This window comes from Rhinatrema bivittatum, chromosome 9, assembly GCF_901001135.1.
Source record: "Rhinatrema bivittatum chromosome 9, aRhiBiv1.1, whole genome shotgun sequence".
In the NCBI taxonomy this organism is placed as follows: Eukaryota; Metazoa; Chordata; class Amphibia; order Gymnophiona; family Rhinatrematidae; genus Rhinatrema; species Rhinatrema bivittatum.
The window spans coordinates 104,935,404-104,953,659 of record NC_042623.1 but is presented as its reverse complement, the minus strand read 5'-3'; the positions used below and the strand labels follow the sequence as shown (position 1 = coordinate 104,953,659).

General features: G+C 43.7%; 1 protein-coding gene across 2 annotated transcripts in view; it reads right to left on the bottom strand.

The window, feature by feature from the left end:
* CNTN1 (contactin 1) overlaps positions 1–18,256 on the bottom strand; it is a 295,655-nt gene that overhangs the window by 207,073 nt on the left and 70,326 nt on the right. For both annotated transcript variants that reach the window (XM_029616197.1, XM_029616198.1), the window contains exons 11-12: positions 12,040–12,167; positions 8,511–8,686 (exon numbers count right to left, since the gene is read on the bottom strand). In XM_029616197.1, the coding sequence (XP_029472057.1) occupies positions 8,511–8,686; positions 12,040–12,167 (304 nt within the window). The remainder of the gene's footprint in view (positions 1–8,510; positions 8,687–12,039; positions 12,168–18,256) is intronic.

The following is an 18,256-nucleotide window of genomic DNA, read 5'->3' as shown; positions in this document are numbered from 1 at the left end:
GGACAAGTTCCTGGAGGAAAAATCCATTAACCATTATTAAGGTAGAGTTGCAGAAATTCACTGCTTATTCTTGGGATAAACAGCGTGGAGTCTATCTACCCCTTGGGATCCTGCAGGTAACTTGTGACCTGGATTGGCCACTGTTGGAAACAGGATACTGGGCTTGATGGATCTTTGGTCTGACCCAGTATGGCAAGCCTTATGTTCTTATTGTCTGTGAGGCACAATATAAAAGACTACCAGAAGAAGGAGCTATAGGGTAGTTGGAGGTAACAGACACGTTGGGAGAGAAATTGACAGCTATATAACAGCAGCAGTGAACCAAAGACCTGCTGCTGTATAGCAATGAAGGGAGGCATGTAGTCTGCAATTGAGGCTAAAATGACCTGTGCACAAGAACTCTACATCTGCACACAGTATATACACGTAATGGGAATCTACACTTTATACTTATTTTTTATTAGGTTAACTAATTAACTATTAACTAGTTAACCTAATAAACAACATATTTAATTGTAAACATATTCAACATCACATCAATATCCCCCTCTACCCCTACAAAACAATTTTATTGAGCTACAGGCCCCCTGTTCATTTATTGGATCTAAATGACCATAATGGGTTATTATGGGCACCCAGAATAATCAATATCTTGTTCTGCCTTTGGGAGCCTTTAATTTGTGTCAGTGTGGCAAACCATGATTCCGGACACACAAACTTCAAGAAGTTTGGGTTGGCACAGAGACAGATATCACTACAGTATAATATCCAAATGTAAAACATGTGCACAAACGACATGCTATCTTTTATTTTTGATTTAGCAGTTAGGTTCTGCCTTCTCTGTTGAGCTTCCAACTCAATCAGAACCAATTCCATTTGCACTACCTTGCTATATGCCTTCATTTATACCTACATAGGAATTCTTCCCTGTCATATAACCCTGCATCTAGTCCAGCCATCTCAGACATAGACCTCAGCCAGGGACCACAGTGTGGCTTCTTTTGAAATCTAGTTTATATACACCCTGAGTCTGGATACTAGATGCTGCCAATGTGAAATAGCTGGGACTTCCTCTCCCCCAAGGGCTGTGAATGCTACTTCTACAACCAGGTCTTGAACAAGGCTTCTAGCTGCTTTGTGCAGCTTCAAACTTTGGTCCCCCAAACTCCTGGCCAACACCAGTACTGATGATGATGATGCATCTTCCACCACAGCTCCAGCTGATGGTGTTTGAAAATCCATTCCTCCACCTGCTTATGACTCTCTCGACCTCTACCACTGCCAACGCACCTGCTCAGCTACTCAAATATACAATGGGTAGTTGTGCAGGTGCCTGAATGTAGGGACTTTAAGCCACCATGAGCTCACTGTTCCTGCAGTGATATGACTCTGCTTCTTTCCTTTACTTTTTGAGCATGCCTGGTAGGGGGAAGGGGGCAAGGCTGCAGCATAATACATATTGTGAGCATGACCCAACCCGAAGCCTGATTCACAGCTGTCCAAGATATCAGTGAAAAATAGAGAATGGCATCAGTGAGGAACTAGGGAGGGCCAAAGAAGAGGTCAAGAGTGAGGAAGAAGCTGCAGAAGGCAATATTATTACCCCTTGCAGTTTGCCAGCCCTGAGAAGGAACTTTATAATGGATATTTAGACAGCACAAGTTTAGATTATGGATGTCAGAGAGACAAGTATGATAGTTGCACAACTTATCTTCCCAACCCGAAAATTACAAGTCATAGAACTAACAAGATTTAATTCCTGACATCACCAATATGAAGTGTCAGATATTGCAACTATAATTTTAAAAAATACATACAGTGATGGTATCTCCCAGATTGCAGCCAGGTTGCTGAGTTCCTCCACCTGTTTTCCCTCTTGTTCTGTTTCCTTTTTTTCTTATCAAGATGAAGAGAAAGGGGAAACCACCAGGCTTCCTTCTCCCCAGGAGTCCACTTTTTCTCCTCAACAAGAATATATATTTCATTTTCTGACTCAAAATGCTACTTGTGTAGCATCAGAAGGACTCGCCACTGGTTGCAGTTTAGGAGTGGCTGCTCAGACTGAGTCACTCATTACACAGAGCCCTGATGCATTGAAAGCATCTGCACCAAAGTCAGGTTGGTGGATGGTGAAGAGCTGATACTAATGGGCTCTGGTGGAGAGTGGAGAAGAGCAGACATATTGGAAATAAACTCCACTCCCACACAAGTGTTCACCAAAGCTAGTTATTGCAAAGGTAGTCACCCTGAGAGAAAGCAGTAAAGAGAGACTGCAGGGAGAGTGTGGATGAGTAACCTAGGGGGTGCAAGTGAAAGGGAAGGCTGCCAGGGGAACTGAAGCATCATGCAGTTAGCTTCAGAGTGGTAACGCTGTCTGCCATCACTTTAGACTCCATGTAGTCAGCTTTGACCATCCTAGGGGCTGATGCAATATCATGCACATAAACACGTGTCCAAACTGAGTGCCCGATTTGTCAACGCATGCACATCCACCTCTCCTGGGCACTCAATGCAATAATCAAATGAGCTGCCGTGCTAAAAAGGATGTGCTAGGGATAAATTGTGCATCCCTAGCATGTCCTTGGCATCAGGCGCTCGGGAGGTGTGGCTGTGTACGGGTTACGAAAACAGACGCTGAGTACAAGCATTTGCTTTATTCCATGGCAGCTAATTTTCCGGCACAATATACATGCACAATGTACACGGCCTGGAGCGAGTATATTGTGGGTGTATATTGTGCACCCAGAAATATTTTTTTTCTTTCAAGCCTTTTTATTTTTTCATGCTGCTGCTGTCTGTGGTTCCTCCTACTTAAGTATTGCGACAATACTAAGCAGGAGGAACCACAGTAAAGCAGTATTTTTGTTTTTTTAGTCTTGTTGCATGGCAAGACTTTACACCAGCTCTGGGGCAGGCGTTAAATCTGATGGGTTAAAAAGCATGCATCGGGCAATGATTTTTGTTTTGCATTGGGGTAGTAGTTAATATCCTCATCTAATTGGAATTTACATGTGATGAACGCTATTAGCTCTGCCTTTGGAAGCACGTTTTGGATGTGCTGATCCACTTATTGCATCAGGGGTTAGTCTCGTGCATCCAAAACGTGCATCCAACCGCTCATTAACCTGTGCACAAGGATGGGCACACTTTATAGCATCGGCCCCCTAGAGAGGCCCTTATATAAAGTTTTACAAGCTATTCTTTTGCCTACAAGTATGTGGCAGAATGAACAGGCACAACAGAATGAGATGCTACCCTCCGCGCTGATAAACATTTGAACTTGGAGTCCAAGGTGAAGTCCCTACAGACAGTCGATCTCTCACTAATTTGGGAAAATGGGCAGTGTATGGGAATCGTAAAAAAAAAAAAAAAAAAAAAAAAAAAAAAAAATCAGGCTAGAGGACTCAATCTAATTTTTTTTTTTTAATTTCTCATGCTTCCCTATGACATGAGACATGTTTTAAAAGAAACCTGGTAGAGATCATAGATGTTTCTCCAGCAGCGATTCCCCCAGTAAATAAAATCTATTAACTCTCTGAAAAACAACAAAAAGAAAGAAGTAGGAGACATCTCTGTGAATGGGACTCCTCAGTTGGCTATGGGCACCTTGGATCTTACGAGTGAATCCGAAAGGTCTGTAAGTGAGGAGGTGAAGCCAGATATATTATTAGTAATGTTGGTTTTGCAGCAGTACAAAGCCCTGGTACTATGTCTATTTTTTTGCCACAGAAAGGTTTTTCAAAGAAATAAAATAAGTATCTTTTCTTATGTTTTTTAAATATCCATACAAATGTTGTGTGAAATATCAAAACAATAGGTACATATTTTTTAATTCTGATCATTTACAACTGTTGAGTCTAAAGTGAGCACACAGCACGAAGGGGATGAGTGGAGAAGAGGGAGGCGCTGGGAAATTGAGTGATATTTCTATGAGGTGCATCTCCAGTAACAAGAAGTGGAATATTTGATAGCCTGGGTTTTCCTGGCTTGATTTATGTTTGACATAATTTCATTAAGTGAGTTTGAAATGAAAATTGGTCACTTCACTGCAATGAACAAAAGAATATTAAGTGCAGGTTTGCTTGTCAGAGCTACCAGCAATTAGTTTTCAGATGAGGTGGGAGGAGGTAAGACTCATCTTAGGGAAAGTTTTTCTGGGTTAATGGGGGATTTGATTCGCCACTTGTTTTTCTCTTGTTAGGTAGGGAAAGAGGATGGGGAGGGTAGGGGCTAGGCCTGCTACAAAATTTTCTCTCATTGGTGAGAGGAGGGTTTGGGGAGCACTTTATTTTTTTAATAAAGGTCCCTGCGGATCTCTCTTCTCTCCGTCCCAGCTACCTGACTGCATATTATTACTTTTTTTTAAAAAAGTTCTCAGATTTTCCCTGCTTTCTCTGGGAGGTCAGAAAAATACTGGGAGAAGGGGATCTCCAGCCCTCGCTCTGTCCTTATTTGATTAGCAGAAGGGGATCACCTGCAGATGATTGTTTTTCAGTAGGGAAGTAGGAAAAGGAGACCTTGGGACTCCAAAACAATAGGCAGGTAGGTAGGGATTAGGAAAGGGAGAGTCACAGGGTTTTTAAAAAGAATAATCTGCAGTTTTGTGGATGGGAACAAGGGATAAGAGATCCACAGTTTTTTTTAAAGTCCAGTGGAGTGGGAGTCACTGATTTTTACAGTCAGACAACAACCAACAAGGACTGAACTTCATAATCTGGGTAAACAAATAAGCGTGGGAGTAGCTTGCTTATTACGGCGGTTACTACCCTAAACCAATTAAGCCTGATACATCACTTTGAAAGCATATAAAGCATTGCTTTCTGCTTCAACGGATGATGTCTGAAGCTTTCTGCTTCAGACATCATCCAACAAGGCATCGATCTATGCAATCTAGGTAAACAAGCATCGGGGTAACTTGCTTGATGCGTCTGTTACAACCCTTAACCATAAGCCTTATGCTAACCTTTGATACAACTCCAACATTACTCTCTGTATCAATGGCAGGGGATGGCAGGAAGTTTGAATCAAACAGTTACCAACAAGAACCCTGAAGTTGGTGGTTGGTGAAACAGATAAGTATGGGAAAATAAGCGTGGAAGCTTGCTGGGCAGACTAGATGGGCAGATTGGTCTTTTTCTGCCATCATTTCTATGTTTCTATGTATCATTATTACTTTTTAAAGAGACCTTTGCTGGTTAATGCCTGATTTTCAACACAAATTGGATAAATTTAGTCGGAGAGCTCAACCACAGAAAATCTAGCCTATCAAAGTTTGACTGGCTAAAATTAGGAGAATATTCAGCTAAAAACACTTAGCTGGTTAGTTTCTACTGAATATTCATCTAAGATAACCAGCTGGTGGCTGGTTATCTTAGCCACTTGCCCACCCCCAACCCACCCTCTGGAATGCATACCTACCATTCTTTCTTCCACGGCAGGTAGGACTGCCTGGATGACCACTGAACTTAGAATGATGGCACCTATCAGCACTTCGCTACACTTGATAAGTAATGAAGCAGTGTTAGGAAGTGGCAGTCTGATTTTGGTGGCCATACCAACAGGAGGGTCCTGCAATCCTTCCTGCTGATGAAGAAAGGAAGTACCTCCAGAATGGTAGATGTTCATTCTGGAGAGCTGGGGGTCTTGGGTGCTTTCAACTGTGCGGGTAAATGCTTTTAAAATTACGAATATGGCAAAACACTTTTCTGTAATGTGTTAAAAATGTGCTTTATTTAAAAGACAACAACAATAACTAAAGTTTGAGTAGATTATCTGTAGGGAAAAGAAGAAGAGAATGGCATGGCCTGACCTCATAGTACAACAATCCAGTCAAAATGTAAGATGATTATCATATTCAAATAAGGTCTAAAAGTGACAAGAATATGGAGAGCCAGCACTCCAGAAACATATAACTGAAAGTATAAATGAACATAAACCACCACTGTCTAGGGTTCTGATCCAGGCTAGCACCTGGACTCTGCTCCTAGCACCTCACAGCAGCAAGACTCACCAGCAGTGCCTCTTAAATATGTAGGAGCTCTTTTCTGAGAACATTTGTAATCATGCAGGCCTCTTCTTCCTAGGTACAGGATGAGCCCTGAAGTAGGGCAATGAAAGGGAAACATACAGGGCACGGATAGCTGGGCCCCAGTTATTATTGGAACACACCATTCACAGAGAGCCTCCTCATCTCCCCCCTCTTGAACGCCTTCATTTAGTTCTTCCAGCCTCTGTGGATGCCCAGGCTAAGTGAGATGGGGAGAGCATGCATTGAGCAGTGGATGGGACTTTGAGTATTGGAGGAGCTCTGGCAGCCACATGCAACTGCCAAGATAACTAACAGCCAACTGCCCACACCACACCTACTTCTGCTTGTCCCCTTGCCTTTCACTTTTTTATATTTATTTATTTAAAACATTTTTATATACCGGCATTAGTTGTGGACATCATGTCGGTTTACAGTAAACAGGTTAAGATTGGAAAATTACATTTTAACAGGGAAGTCAAAACTGGGAGAGGGGGTAACGAAAGGCAGCTGAGAAAAGACAGGATAACAAAACGAAGTTCCTCGAAGTGAGGAGAGGGAGTATAACAAAACATAGCTCCTCAATATGAGGAAAAGGAGTAGACGTAATGTGGTCTACTTTGGCACGGATTGATGGCTTTTTATTCTGGGTAAGCTTGGTTGAACAACCATGTTTTCAATTTCTTTTTGAAGTTGTTCATACATGGTTCGAGGCGTATGTCAGGCGGTAGTGTGCTCCAGTGAGTGGGACCAGCAATCGAGAGAGCACGGTTGCGTGTGGAGGAGAGATGGGCTGTTTTCAGGGAGGGCACAAGTAGGGTGCCAGATTTTGCTGTTCTGGTGGGTCGATTGGACTTAGGAGTTGTAAAAGGGAGGTCTAACCAGTTGGAGTTGTGCGTGTGGATTGCTTTGTGAATTATGGTGAGTGTTTTGTAGATAATGCGTGATGCTATGGGGAGCCAGTGTAAGTCTCTGAGGATGGGGGTGATGTGATCATATTTGCGGGAGTTTGCAATGAGTCTCGCTGCCGCATGTTGTAGCATTTGTAGAGGTTTAATGGTAGAATAGGGAAGCCCAATGAGTAAAGCATTGCAGTAGTGTATAGAGCAGGGGTCAGGAACCTATGGCTCGGGAGCCAGATATGGCTCTTTTGATGGCTGCATCTGGCTCGCAGACAAATCTTTAATAAAAAAGTAAAAATCTAACAAAATTCCCCACCCTCCTGACGCCCCCCAAGACCTGCCAGAAGTCCCTGGTGGTCCAGCGGGGGTCCAGGAGCGGTCCGGGAGCGATCTCCTGGACTTGGGCTGTTGGCTGCTAGTAGTCAAAATGGCGCCGACGGCCCTTTGCCCTCACTATGTCACAGGGGCTACCCACCACCATTGGTCGACCCCAGTGACATAGTGAGGGCAAAGGGCCGTCAGCGCCATTTTGACTACTGGCAGCCAACAGCCCAAGTCCAGGAGATTGCTCCTGGACCCCCGCTGGACCACCAAGGAATTTTGGCAGGTCCTGGGGGGGTCAGGAGGGTGGGGTTTGTAGTAAATTAATTTTGGAGGTCTTGGGGGGTGTCAGGAGGGTGGGGGGTTTTGTTAGATTTTTACTTTTTTATTAAAGATTTGTCTGCGAGCCCTGAACCCCCGCTGGATCACCAGGGACGTTTGGCAGGTCTTGGGGGGGGGGTTTAGGAGGATGGGGGGTTGTAGTAAATTAATTTGGCAGGTCTTGGGGGCGTCAGGAGAGTAGGGGGTTGTAGTAAATTAATTTGGTAGGTCTTGGGGGAGTCAGGAGGGTGGGGGGTTGTAGTTAGTATGGCTCTCACGGAATTACATTTTAAAATATGTGGCGTTCATGGCTCTCTCAGCCAAAAAGGTTCCCGACCCCTGGTATAGAGGGAACTGGCCCATTGTGGCCAGCTCATAAATGTTTCCGCCCCCTTCTTTCTAGTGGGGCTTTCATAGCATCCCCAGCTCTTCTTTTGACCATGTGAAACTTCCCCATGTCTGCATTGCTTGCCCCATAGAAACTGGTGTGCCAAACAACATTTTTGGAAATGTAGGTGCGTCTCGGGTTTGAAAAGGTTGGGGAACCCTATAGTAGAGGATAAAATAATACAAAATGACCAGCAAATTCACCAAACTCTTTTCTGTCATGGCAAAAATAATAATTTTGTTGTAATAGTTTTCCTAAAAAAAGAGTTCTTATAGATCTATAATAAAATACAAGTTATTTAGCAACGAATGTCATTGGGCATTTATATTTTGACATATTTCATGACAATGCATACTCATATATTTATCCACTTTATCGAGTAAGAGGCTATTTTAAAAAGACATGCATTTTCCCTGCTTTATAATCCTGCATGTGAACTGTGCATGAACTTAGAACAGGAGCAAACGGGCACATAAAGTAACAGAAGTTCTTAATATCCTTGCGGATAAGTGGTTCAGCAATTGAAATAGTAACATAAACAGCTGTGGCTTACCCTTAAATTGCGCTCATAATGGCTGCTTTCTTTGTCAGTATCTATGACATAGCCATTTACAGACCAAATGAATGTCAGGTCCAAAGTGGGATCGTGGAATGCATGGCACTGCATGGTGGCATTCTCCCCAACTGTCACATCAGCATTTAATGGCGCCAAAGTGATTTTTGTGGCAGCTACAATTTTTAAAGAAAAGAAAAAAGATAATCACCCCAGAGAAATACCAAGAAACAGACCCATATCTAGTAGTTGTATTTTATAAGGCAGTTCAGCGAATGAATTCTTACCCGGCCCTGCAACAGAATGACAGCGCGTTAAGAGAACAAACCGTTAACACATCTCCTTGGAAGGGAGCAGAAAACAGATCACACTAGGAAAGGAGCCTGGTTCAGAGGACTAGAGTCCGACATGGCAAATGAAAGAGTACTTTTTTCCTTGGCCATTCTAGCAGAATAAGTAAAAGAAAGTTGACTTTATGGAGACAAGTTATGTTGTGCCGATGCTAAAAAAAAAAGCCCAGAATAAATTTGGTGCAACTATTTGTTGCCAAGACTGGCAACAAGACAAGGAGAGGAAGGGGACCTGCCCAGAAAGGCAGACTTGCAAATATGTTAGTACAGGTTACAAGCTGTCCTCAATTTTGGGGGCTGTCCCTGATTTAGGATCAGTGTCCTCAGCAACGTTTTATCCCTGATTCTGCTTTTAATTCCAAGGAGCGGAGAAATGCCGGTCTTCTTTCCCTCCCCTCATTCTCAGTAGGGCCTGTGTCCTCAGTACTCCTCTGCCCTCCCTCCAGACCTTAGCATGGTCTGTCCTGTCCTGCCCCTCCCCTGATTCTCTCTCCACCACAGCTGGCAGGAGAACCAGGGCTTAACACTATGCCGGCTTCCTCTACAATGTACGTTCAGTCCTGTGGTATGAGCTATGAAAACCCCAAGACCCTGTGCAATTCATTTCACAAGACTGGGCCTGAGCTATAGAGAAATCTGATATGGTATTAAATGCTGCATCTCCCACTGGTCAGAGCTGAGAATTGAGAGGGAGGGCAGAAAAGAACAGGAAAAGCCATATTAGGGATCAGAAGAGGAGCAGAATGTATCAGGGATCGGGGGAGGGGAAGCCAGGCCATAAGTGGGATCAAAGGGAGGGGGCAGAGCATATTGGGTGTGGAAGGGAAGGGAGGAGAGGGCAGATAGTTAGACTGGAGAGGAGAACTTTCCTGGGATTGAGGAGGGGAGATGAGATCATACTGGGAATTGAATAGAAGAGAGAGACTGAATTTGGGGATGGGGACAGAGAGAGGAAACATGGGAGATGAAAAGCAGAGAGAGAAAAAGGACGAGGAATGGAATGAGAACCAGGATGTAGGTAGATGGAGACAGATAGGACCAGCCATTTGAGAGAGAGAGAGAGAGAACGAGGGCCAGGGATGGAAAAGGTGGGGGGTGGGGGGAGTAGCGAGAGAGAGAAAGAAAACCGAGGAATAAGGGAGAGGGAAAGGAAAGGAAAGGGGGAGGAAGAAGGAAAGAAGATCCATAATGGAAGGAGATGGAGAAAGGATCAGGTATTTGCTAGAGGAAGAGGGAGAAAGGTCTCATGATGGGGGAGAGGGAGAGGGAGGTCCAGGGATAGAGGCAAAGTGAAAAAAGAAATGGGAATGGGAGAAAAGGACTAGGGATCGAGGGAGGGAGAAAGGACCCATGATGTGGGGAGATGAAGCAACTAAGGATGGAGGTCAAAGAGAGGGGACCCTGATTGGAAAGAGGAGAAGAAATCCAGGGAGATAATGTAGGAAGAAGAGGAGGAGGAATGGGGAAAGTTTGTATGCAGTGTTTTATTGACAGCCAGCAAGCACATACATTCAAATTAGTGATTTTCCTCCTCAAGACCAGGTACAGCAATAGCAACTACTAGTGGACTTCTACCGTCTTTTCAGATAAGTTTTAAAAATAATTTAAATAAATTACTCAAAGCTTCATTTTATTTGCGTATTTAAAAATCTCAAAAACAGGGAGAACTTTGGTCACATGAACCATTTGCCCAGCTGAATGACTGATGATTATATTTATACACGTCATTATTGGACGTCAGTCATGTAAACAACTGTTGCAGTCCATCAATGTTATTATAATGGTCATTAAAGACTAGATTAAACGCTTTTTTGAAGCAATTCATTATATCACAGAGTACAGAGTGAAAATTATTTTTTTGAATATTTATACACTATATTTTACTCTGGGGTTCATTTATGTTTTGGTATTCACATAAATTATACTGACATCAGATCTTTGCCTTGCACTAAACCTGCCAAGGAAGACAGACATTTTCACTGCCACTCTGCCTTACTGCTATACCCCTCATTCTACACCTTGGGAGTCTCTGTACCACTCAGCTTTGCTGACATTCCCAGACTTTACACCTTAGGGTTCTTTCTGCCATTCTAATTATGCTGATGTTACTCTTTGTTCCAGTTTGCCTGTCACTGTGCCCTGAAGGGTTCATGTCACTGTTGATGGTGCCCTCTTTTGGAGCCTTGCTGCTTCTTTGCTGCTCTGACGATGCCTTGGAGAACTCCTGCCAATGCTGCTATACCTTTGCCCCTTTACGACGCCTTAGCGTATTCATGCCACTTTCGGTGCCACTTTGCCACAGTCTAGCTACCAGGAGTTCCTCCCCGTTCTGATGATTTCTCCCAAGTTTCATGAGAAGTGAGGAGAAAACCCCAGTTCTGGATCCCCAAAAAGCCTACAATGTTTCCCCCATTGATTTTAATGGCAACAGAAAAAAAACAAACAAATACATTAATATATGGATTGAGGTCCCAACAAAATGAATGCATGAACTGAAACCATTTTTTTTTCTTCTCTACATCCCTAAATGGGAGTAAGATTGGAAAAAATTAGGGAAGTTACAAATGAAGAACCATGGTATTTGGCCATAAATTGCAACAAATGGCTTTGAAGTCGATTTTGAAAGATCTGGATGACAATATAAAAAAAAAAAAGAGGAGAAGGCTGCTTGGCCCAGGAGATAAAATATGATGGGTCACTCTGTGGTCATTTCTCATAATAGATGATTCAAGATAGGACAACCTGAGGATTAAGAAGCACATTTAGGTTTGGGGAGGATAAATTTGGTAGTGGATCATTGATGATTATCTTTACAATAATTAATTATTTAAAGCCCAGGTAAAGGGATGCCTCCAGCTTCTTTCACTATTTACTTGGTTAAAGAAACACAAATGTTGCTTTCCTAGATGAAAGATGCCCCAGATAGATTGTACATTGAAGAGTTCTGCTCATTTGGGCACATTCTGTTTGGCAGTAAGACATTCTTTGACCCTGTATGATGTGTTGCTTTTTCAAGTTAATTTGTTAATCATAGCAAATGCTGGTATCAGGAGGCAGGCCTTAATTTGGAAGCCAATATGATAATTTAACTAAACTGCTGACATTATCAGCATAGCTTTGGAATTAAAAATTATACAATATACTCTGAATTTAGCAAATTAAAATAATCTAGGTCTTACCTGTTACAGAAAGCACAGCAGTACTGTTAGCTTTCCCTCGGTCATTCTCCACAAAACAGGTGTAGCTGCCTTCATCCATTTTGGTGATATTAATAATTTCAAGACTACCATCATCCCAAATAGATACCCTATCAAACGTACAGAAAAAAAAATCCCAGTTCTGGGACATGCAATGTTCTCAACTTTGTTTTATAAAACAAGTATACACATTATATATTGTACATTCAGGACTCCATAAAATAAGTAGTGATATATATCTTGTATTAATTATAAATTTTGCATCTAAGTTAATGCAAAGTTATACAGCTCCCCTTTCTATAGCTCCCCTGTAATTCACAAGCACCTTTGCTTGTAGTTATGTTTGCAAAAGTATGACAAATTACTTAAGGGACCAATTCGCTAATTCATGTGAGCATTTATGAACACACAAATAAGCTCACCATTTAATAAGCATGTAATTTTGTAGAAGCCTGCATAAGAAAGTTGGCAAAAACATGCATAAGTTACACCGGTTTTCAAAACAAACTGACGAGCATATGCTCGCTTTGAAAGTTACCCCACCAAAACTAACCACGTACAATTTCACCTGCAAAAATGTACGAGGAAAATTTTTCAGAAAATTTGCATCCAAAATCCAAACCATTCCTAACTCCACCCCAAGACCACCTCTACTGAGCCCGGGTAAAATTGCTTATACAGGATTATACAATAAGAGGTAGAATTTAAAAGGTGCGCGTGGGCATACATGTGCACGTGCCACCCGGCGCGCACACATGTACGCCCAATTTTATAACTTGCACACACAGGTCCAGCCCTACTCTAACCCCCCCCAAATTTTTAACTAACCTTTTGCGCCTGCCTCTGGCCCCGCCCCTGCCCTGCCCCCGGACCGACCATGCCCCACCCCTGGACCACCCCTTTTTGCAAGCTCCAGGACTTACACACATCCCGGGGCTTTATACGCGTCGCCGGGCCTTTTTAAAATAAGCTCAGCATGCGTACCCACCCCCCCTCCCAGGGCTTTTAAAATCCGTCCCTAAGTGTGTAAATTTACCCATATGTTGAGTGGGTAATTTTATAACAATTCTTTTCCACAAGTAAAGCACAGTTTTAATAATGGAAATGCCTTGGAAAATTACCCTATAAAGGTTTAGCATACGAATGATGTACAGAGGCGCACGCAAGTTAGAAAATTAGGAGTCGGCGCACGCAAGGAGGTGCACAATTGTGTGCCTTGCGCGCGCCGAGCCCACGCCAAGCTGCGCTGCGTTCCCCTGTTCTCTCCCAGGCCGTTCTGAAATCGGAACAGCCTCGGAGGGAACTTCCCTACCCTCCCATCCCACCTTCCCCTAACTCCCTCGCCCTTTCCCCTCTACCTTTTTCTTTCTTTTTTGTTTTAAAACTTACTTCAGCCCTGGGGCAATGGCCGCAATGCCGGGAGCTTCTGACCCCGCCCCTGGAACACCCCGCCCACGCCCCTCCCCTTTAATAAAGCCCTGGGACTTACACGCGTGTCGCCGGGCCTTTTGAAAAATAGGTCCGGCGCACGTAACCCTTTGAAAATCCGGCCCTAAGGGATAGATTTTAAAAGGTGCAAGTGGGCGTACATGTGCGTGTGCGCTACCCGGCACATTCACATGTACACCCAATTTTATAACATGCGCGTGCAGGCTTGAAGCAGGCTTAACTTGCGCGCACCGCTTCGGCATTCCCCGGCACAGGCCGCAGTGCCGGGGGACTCGGGACCGCCCTCCTGGCCCGCCCCCGAACCATCGTCACGCCCCCGGACACACCCCCGGACTGCCGACACGCCCCGGACATGCCCCCTCCCACCCCTTTTACGAAGCCCCGGGACATACGCGCGTCCCGGGGCTTTGCGCCGCGCCGGCAGCCTATGCAAAATCTTTTAAAATCTAGCCCATAGTGTACAGATTTAATCTTTCATTTCAAGAAATAGAGTAGATTCAGAAAAATTACTGCCAAAAGACCAACAAAGTGAGTTAAACAACCAGGAAAAAGTAGCTATGAGTTGGCATGCTAATACCTGGGAAATAAGAGAGGACGAGGGTGACATGACTAGTATTTAAAAGTTTGTTGTGTGTCACTTCTGTGTAAAAGGAAAAACAGGCAAGCATGCTAATAAAATAGTGGAAAAGTATATAATTATGTATCAAGATAGTTGTTCCCTGTCTGTGGTCTACATGGCCATTGCAGGGAGGTCCATGGGGAAGAAAAATAATGTCTTTTTATGATGCCTCATTCCTGGTAAGTCAGTGGTGGTCTGGGGTTTAGACTTCAGTAGGGGGCAGCCTGTTCAGACTTGGAATTCAGTGGCGGCTCAGAGCCCAGTGTTGAACAGGGACAGCAGTGGTCCATGTGGGCTAGAAGTCCAGTGGTAGTTAAGGGCCTGGAGCTTAAGCAGGGGCAGTGGCAGACCCTGTGAGCCAAGTCAATGGCGGGCCAGGGCCTGGAGTCCAGCAGAGGTACAAGGAGTTGAACAGAGGCAGTTGCAGCCCAGGGGGGGGGTTTAAAAAGGAAATGCAGCAGTCCACGCAAGCCTAAGAGCACAGTGGCAGCTGCAGCCATAAGGTGAAGGGAGATAGTGGGAAAGGAAGGCTAGTGGGGAAGAGAGAGACTGGCTAGGGAAGAGAGAAAGAGAGAGACTGGTGGGGATAGGTTGAGGTCTCTAAATCTTTTAGAGGTTGAAAAGGGGCCACACATACAGAAAAGTTGTGAAGCCCTGTATTAAGTAAAAAAAAAAAAAAAATCAAATATTAAGGCACTGAAAAAATCCCGATGTTATGTTGCTTATTCTATGATTACTGTTATCAGAGCACATGCCAAATTTTTAATTTGCTACTATTTGGATGAGTTTTGGCTCACTGCCATTTCAGTTGGCAGCATCCAAATCATAACAATAAGGTATTCCATACTGATATTCTCGTTGGACCAGGCCTTGCAAATCATGAAATTTTAGTATAGACCCTGTGCAACAGAAGCACATCTTTTGTACCACCTGGTTGGCTTGCAGCATATTTAAATTTCAAACATGTAGTAATAAAAAGCAAAATATTTTTATTTCACTGGTGTAAGATGTGAGCAGAAAACTCAGTCAGAACTGGGGCTAGGATCCAGTGCCAGGAGCCTTCATTCACATTTACACAAAGATTTTTCAATATCCCCTTCCAACTCAGAATCCAGTTATTATAGTGACAGTCCTTGACCAGAGACCATGCACCAGAGCTGCTTCTGAAACTTTGTCGTCATGGACTATAAATCCAGTCACTAGGGGTTGCTGTTGCACCATGTCTGGGCTTCCTTTCCTCCAGGGGCTGTGAATGCTGCCTCCACAATATCCCCAACCCTGGCCAGCAGACAGATTTCCTCCATTGATTTCAATGAGGAATGGAAAAACAAATGAAATGAACAACCATTTCTTTTGGGTGAGATTAATCTGACAAAATGATTGGATCCTAGTATTAGGCCTTAGTAAAAAGACCGAGCCTTCATGCCAGGCCCTGGCATTGAGACTGGGTATAGGCCTGGGCCTAGGTCTAGCACTAAGTGTCAGGACCTGGCCTTAAGCCAGGCCCCTGTGTCATGCCTGGGCTTCAGCAATGGGGCCTGGCCTTCAAGCCAGGCTCCAGCATCAGGCCTGGGCCTGGACCTTGGCAACAGGACCCAGACTTTGGCAGACAGGCAGGTTATGAAAACCGAGTCCGAGTTTACCGGCGTCGGTCTTCATAACCGGCAGCCACGGCAGGTCGCGTTAGCAAGGAGGTGCTAAGGTCGTGCAAGTGACCCTAGCGCGAACTCCTAATTTACATACTGCGCCCGCTTTCGGCGAAGATTATTGCATCGGCCCCTTAGTATCATCTGCAGTTAGGCAAACTTTACCTTCTATCCCTTCCGTAATGTTGCTCACAAAGATACTGAACGAAACCGGTCCCAAAATCAATCCCTATGGCCCTCCTATTAACTCTGTTCTCTCTTCAGAACAGGTTCCATTTATCATTACACACTGTCACTTGACAGTACACCAGTTTGTAATCCACTCCACCACCCTGGTGCCCACTCCCAAGCTTTTTATTTTATTCATGAGCCTCTGATGAGCAGGAGTAATACTCTAGAGTGATATAGTGAGCTCACATAATTTAAAGGTGTACCAGGGCTTTGGGACTAGTAAATACAAAGATATACAATATCCATGCTTTAAAGTGCAACAAATTGTTTGTGCTGATTATAGCTGTTTCACATGTATAGGTATTTAACTTGTTTATGACCAGCTTCTATTGCGGTCCTAGCTCCTGCAACAGTAAAAGCAGTGTTGTGTTATTTCAGTGTGTTTGTTGATTCACAGGACAGTTCCCCTCTGAAGTCTGTTCACAGAGGGGGAGAGGCCACACCCCCAGGTGGGAGTATATATGTTATTTCATTTTAGCACACGCTATACTTTTAGTTCATGTAAAATCCATTTAGTGCAAACTAAATCAATGTAGTGTCCTCAGTTTATTACACCCACATTTGATTGTGCACTTGCCTATTTGATTTAGTGCACTCCAAATAAAATGAAACAATCTCACAGCACATACCTATTCTTCTTTAATATTACTGTGCTGTACATAGGGAAGGTAATTTTCAAAGTCATAGTTTTAAAACCTTGCTTTACTTGTGGAAATGGAATTTTTTTAAACTTGTCCTCCCTTTGTGCAGAAGTGTTCCAGTGGCTGGGGCTGGGAAGGGGTTTTCACAATTTTGAAAGTACAGTACACACATGTATTCATCTCTGTAAAACTACCCACACAAACTAGTAGGTGTAAATGCATGCAGGTAGCTCCCTGGGGTCATTTTCATAGGAAACAAATCCACATACTTTCCCTTTGAAAATGAATACAAAGTCCATGGGTAAGAATTTACCCTCAGACTTTGCACTTATGTGGCCAGTCTAAACTCCCCCTTACACTTGTCCCTTGCAGAAAAAATAAGCTGGAAGTCACTCTTATTTCTCATACAATGAATCTGTTGTAGTAAAAATCAGACTGTTGTGATACATAATGCACAACAATTATTTAGGAAGACAAGGCTTCCATTTGTTACAGCCAAAATGTGTTATTGTGGGATATTATTAAGAGAGGTCAAAGTATTATATATAAAGAGTGAACTGAGGATCACTCAATACTATATAACTAAAACTATAAGAGGTAGATTTTAAAAGATGTGTGCGCTACCCGGCGCGTGCACATGGACGCGCCAATTTTATAACATTCGCCCGCCAGCGCGCACATATTATAAAATTGTTCAGCAGCACCAGCAAAGGGGGTAGATTTTTGCAAACCTCTTGAGGCGATGCATTTCGGCCTTCCCCAGTTTCCTCTGTCTGCTCCAATTAAGGAGCGGACTGGGAGGGAACTTCCCTACACCCCCTACCTCCCCTTCCCCTCTCCTCCCCAACCCCTAAATGCAATATATATATATATATATATATATATTTTTTTTTTTTTACCTTGTTTCAGCAACTTACTTCAGCTCCCGAGCTGAAGTAAGTTGTGCGCGCTGGGAGCTGGATCTTCAGGACATTGAACAATGGCGCTGTCCCGGCCTGCCCCTCACCGCCCCCTGGCCTTCCCCTTTCAGGAAGGCCTGCACTTATGCATGTAACAGCCTTTATGCACGTGGCCAGGCCTTTTTGAAAATAGGTTTGGGGCACACAAGGCCCGGCCACACATGTAAAGGCCGGATTGTACATGTGTGGCCTTTTTAAAATCTACCCTTAAGCCTATCTACTTGTGAGGTAGCATTCCCTTGAGTAATCTCTTTTGTGTGGGGACTTCACTCTCTTTCCTTCCAAGAGACTCAGCATGAAACACAGGCAATGTTTTTTTCTTTATGTTCACGCAAAAGTTCAGGATTTGCAAGTCACAACTCATATCCACAGTCTAAATCAAGTCACTCCAGATTCGCATATGAAAATTAACTATCAACCAGCATAACTCCATGCGGTGAGAAATCTCCTGCTTCTAAGCACTGGCAAACAGCTAAAAAGAAAAGAAGTTTTCACTGACCAAACTTCTTAACTGGAAACTCCCTACCAGAGTATGCATTCTAAGATTATCCCTGTCTTTCTGATAGCAACCCAACCTCTGTTTCTCTCTACTTCTCTGCCAGCTGTATGCTTTTCTCCACTTCTTACTAAATTTCCTAAGAATTTCCACCTGGC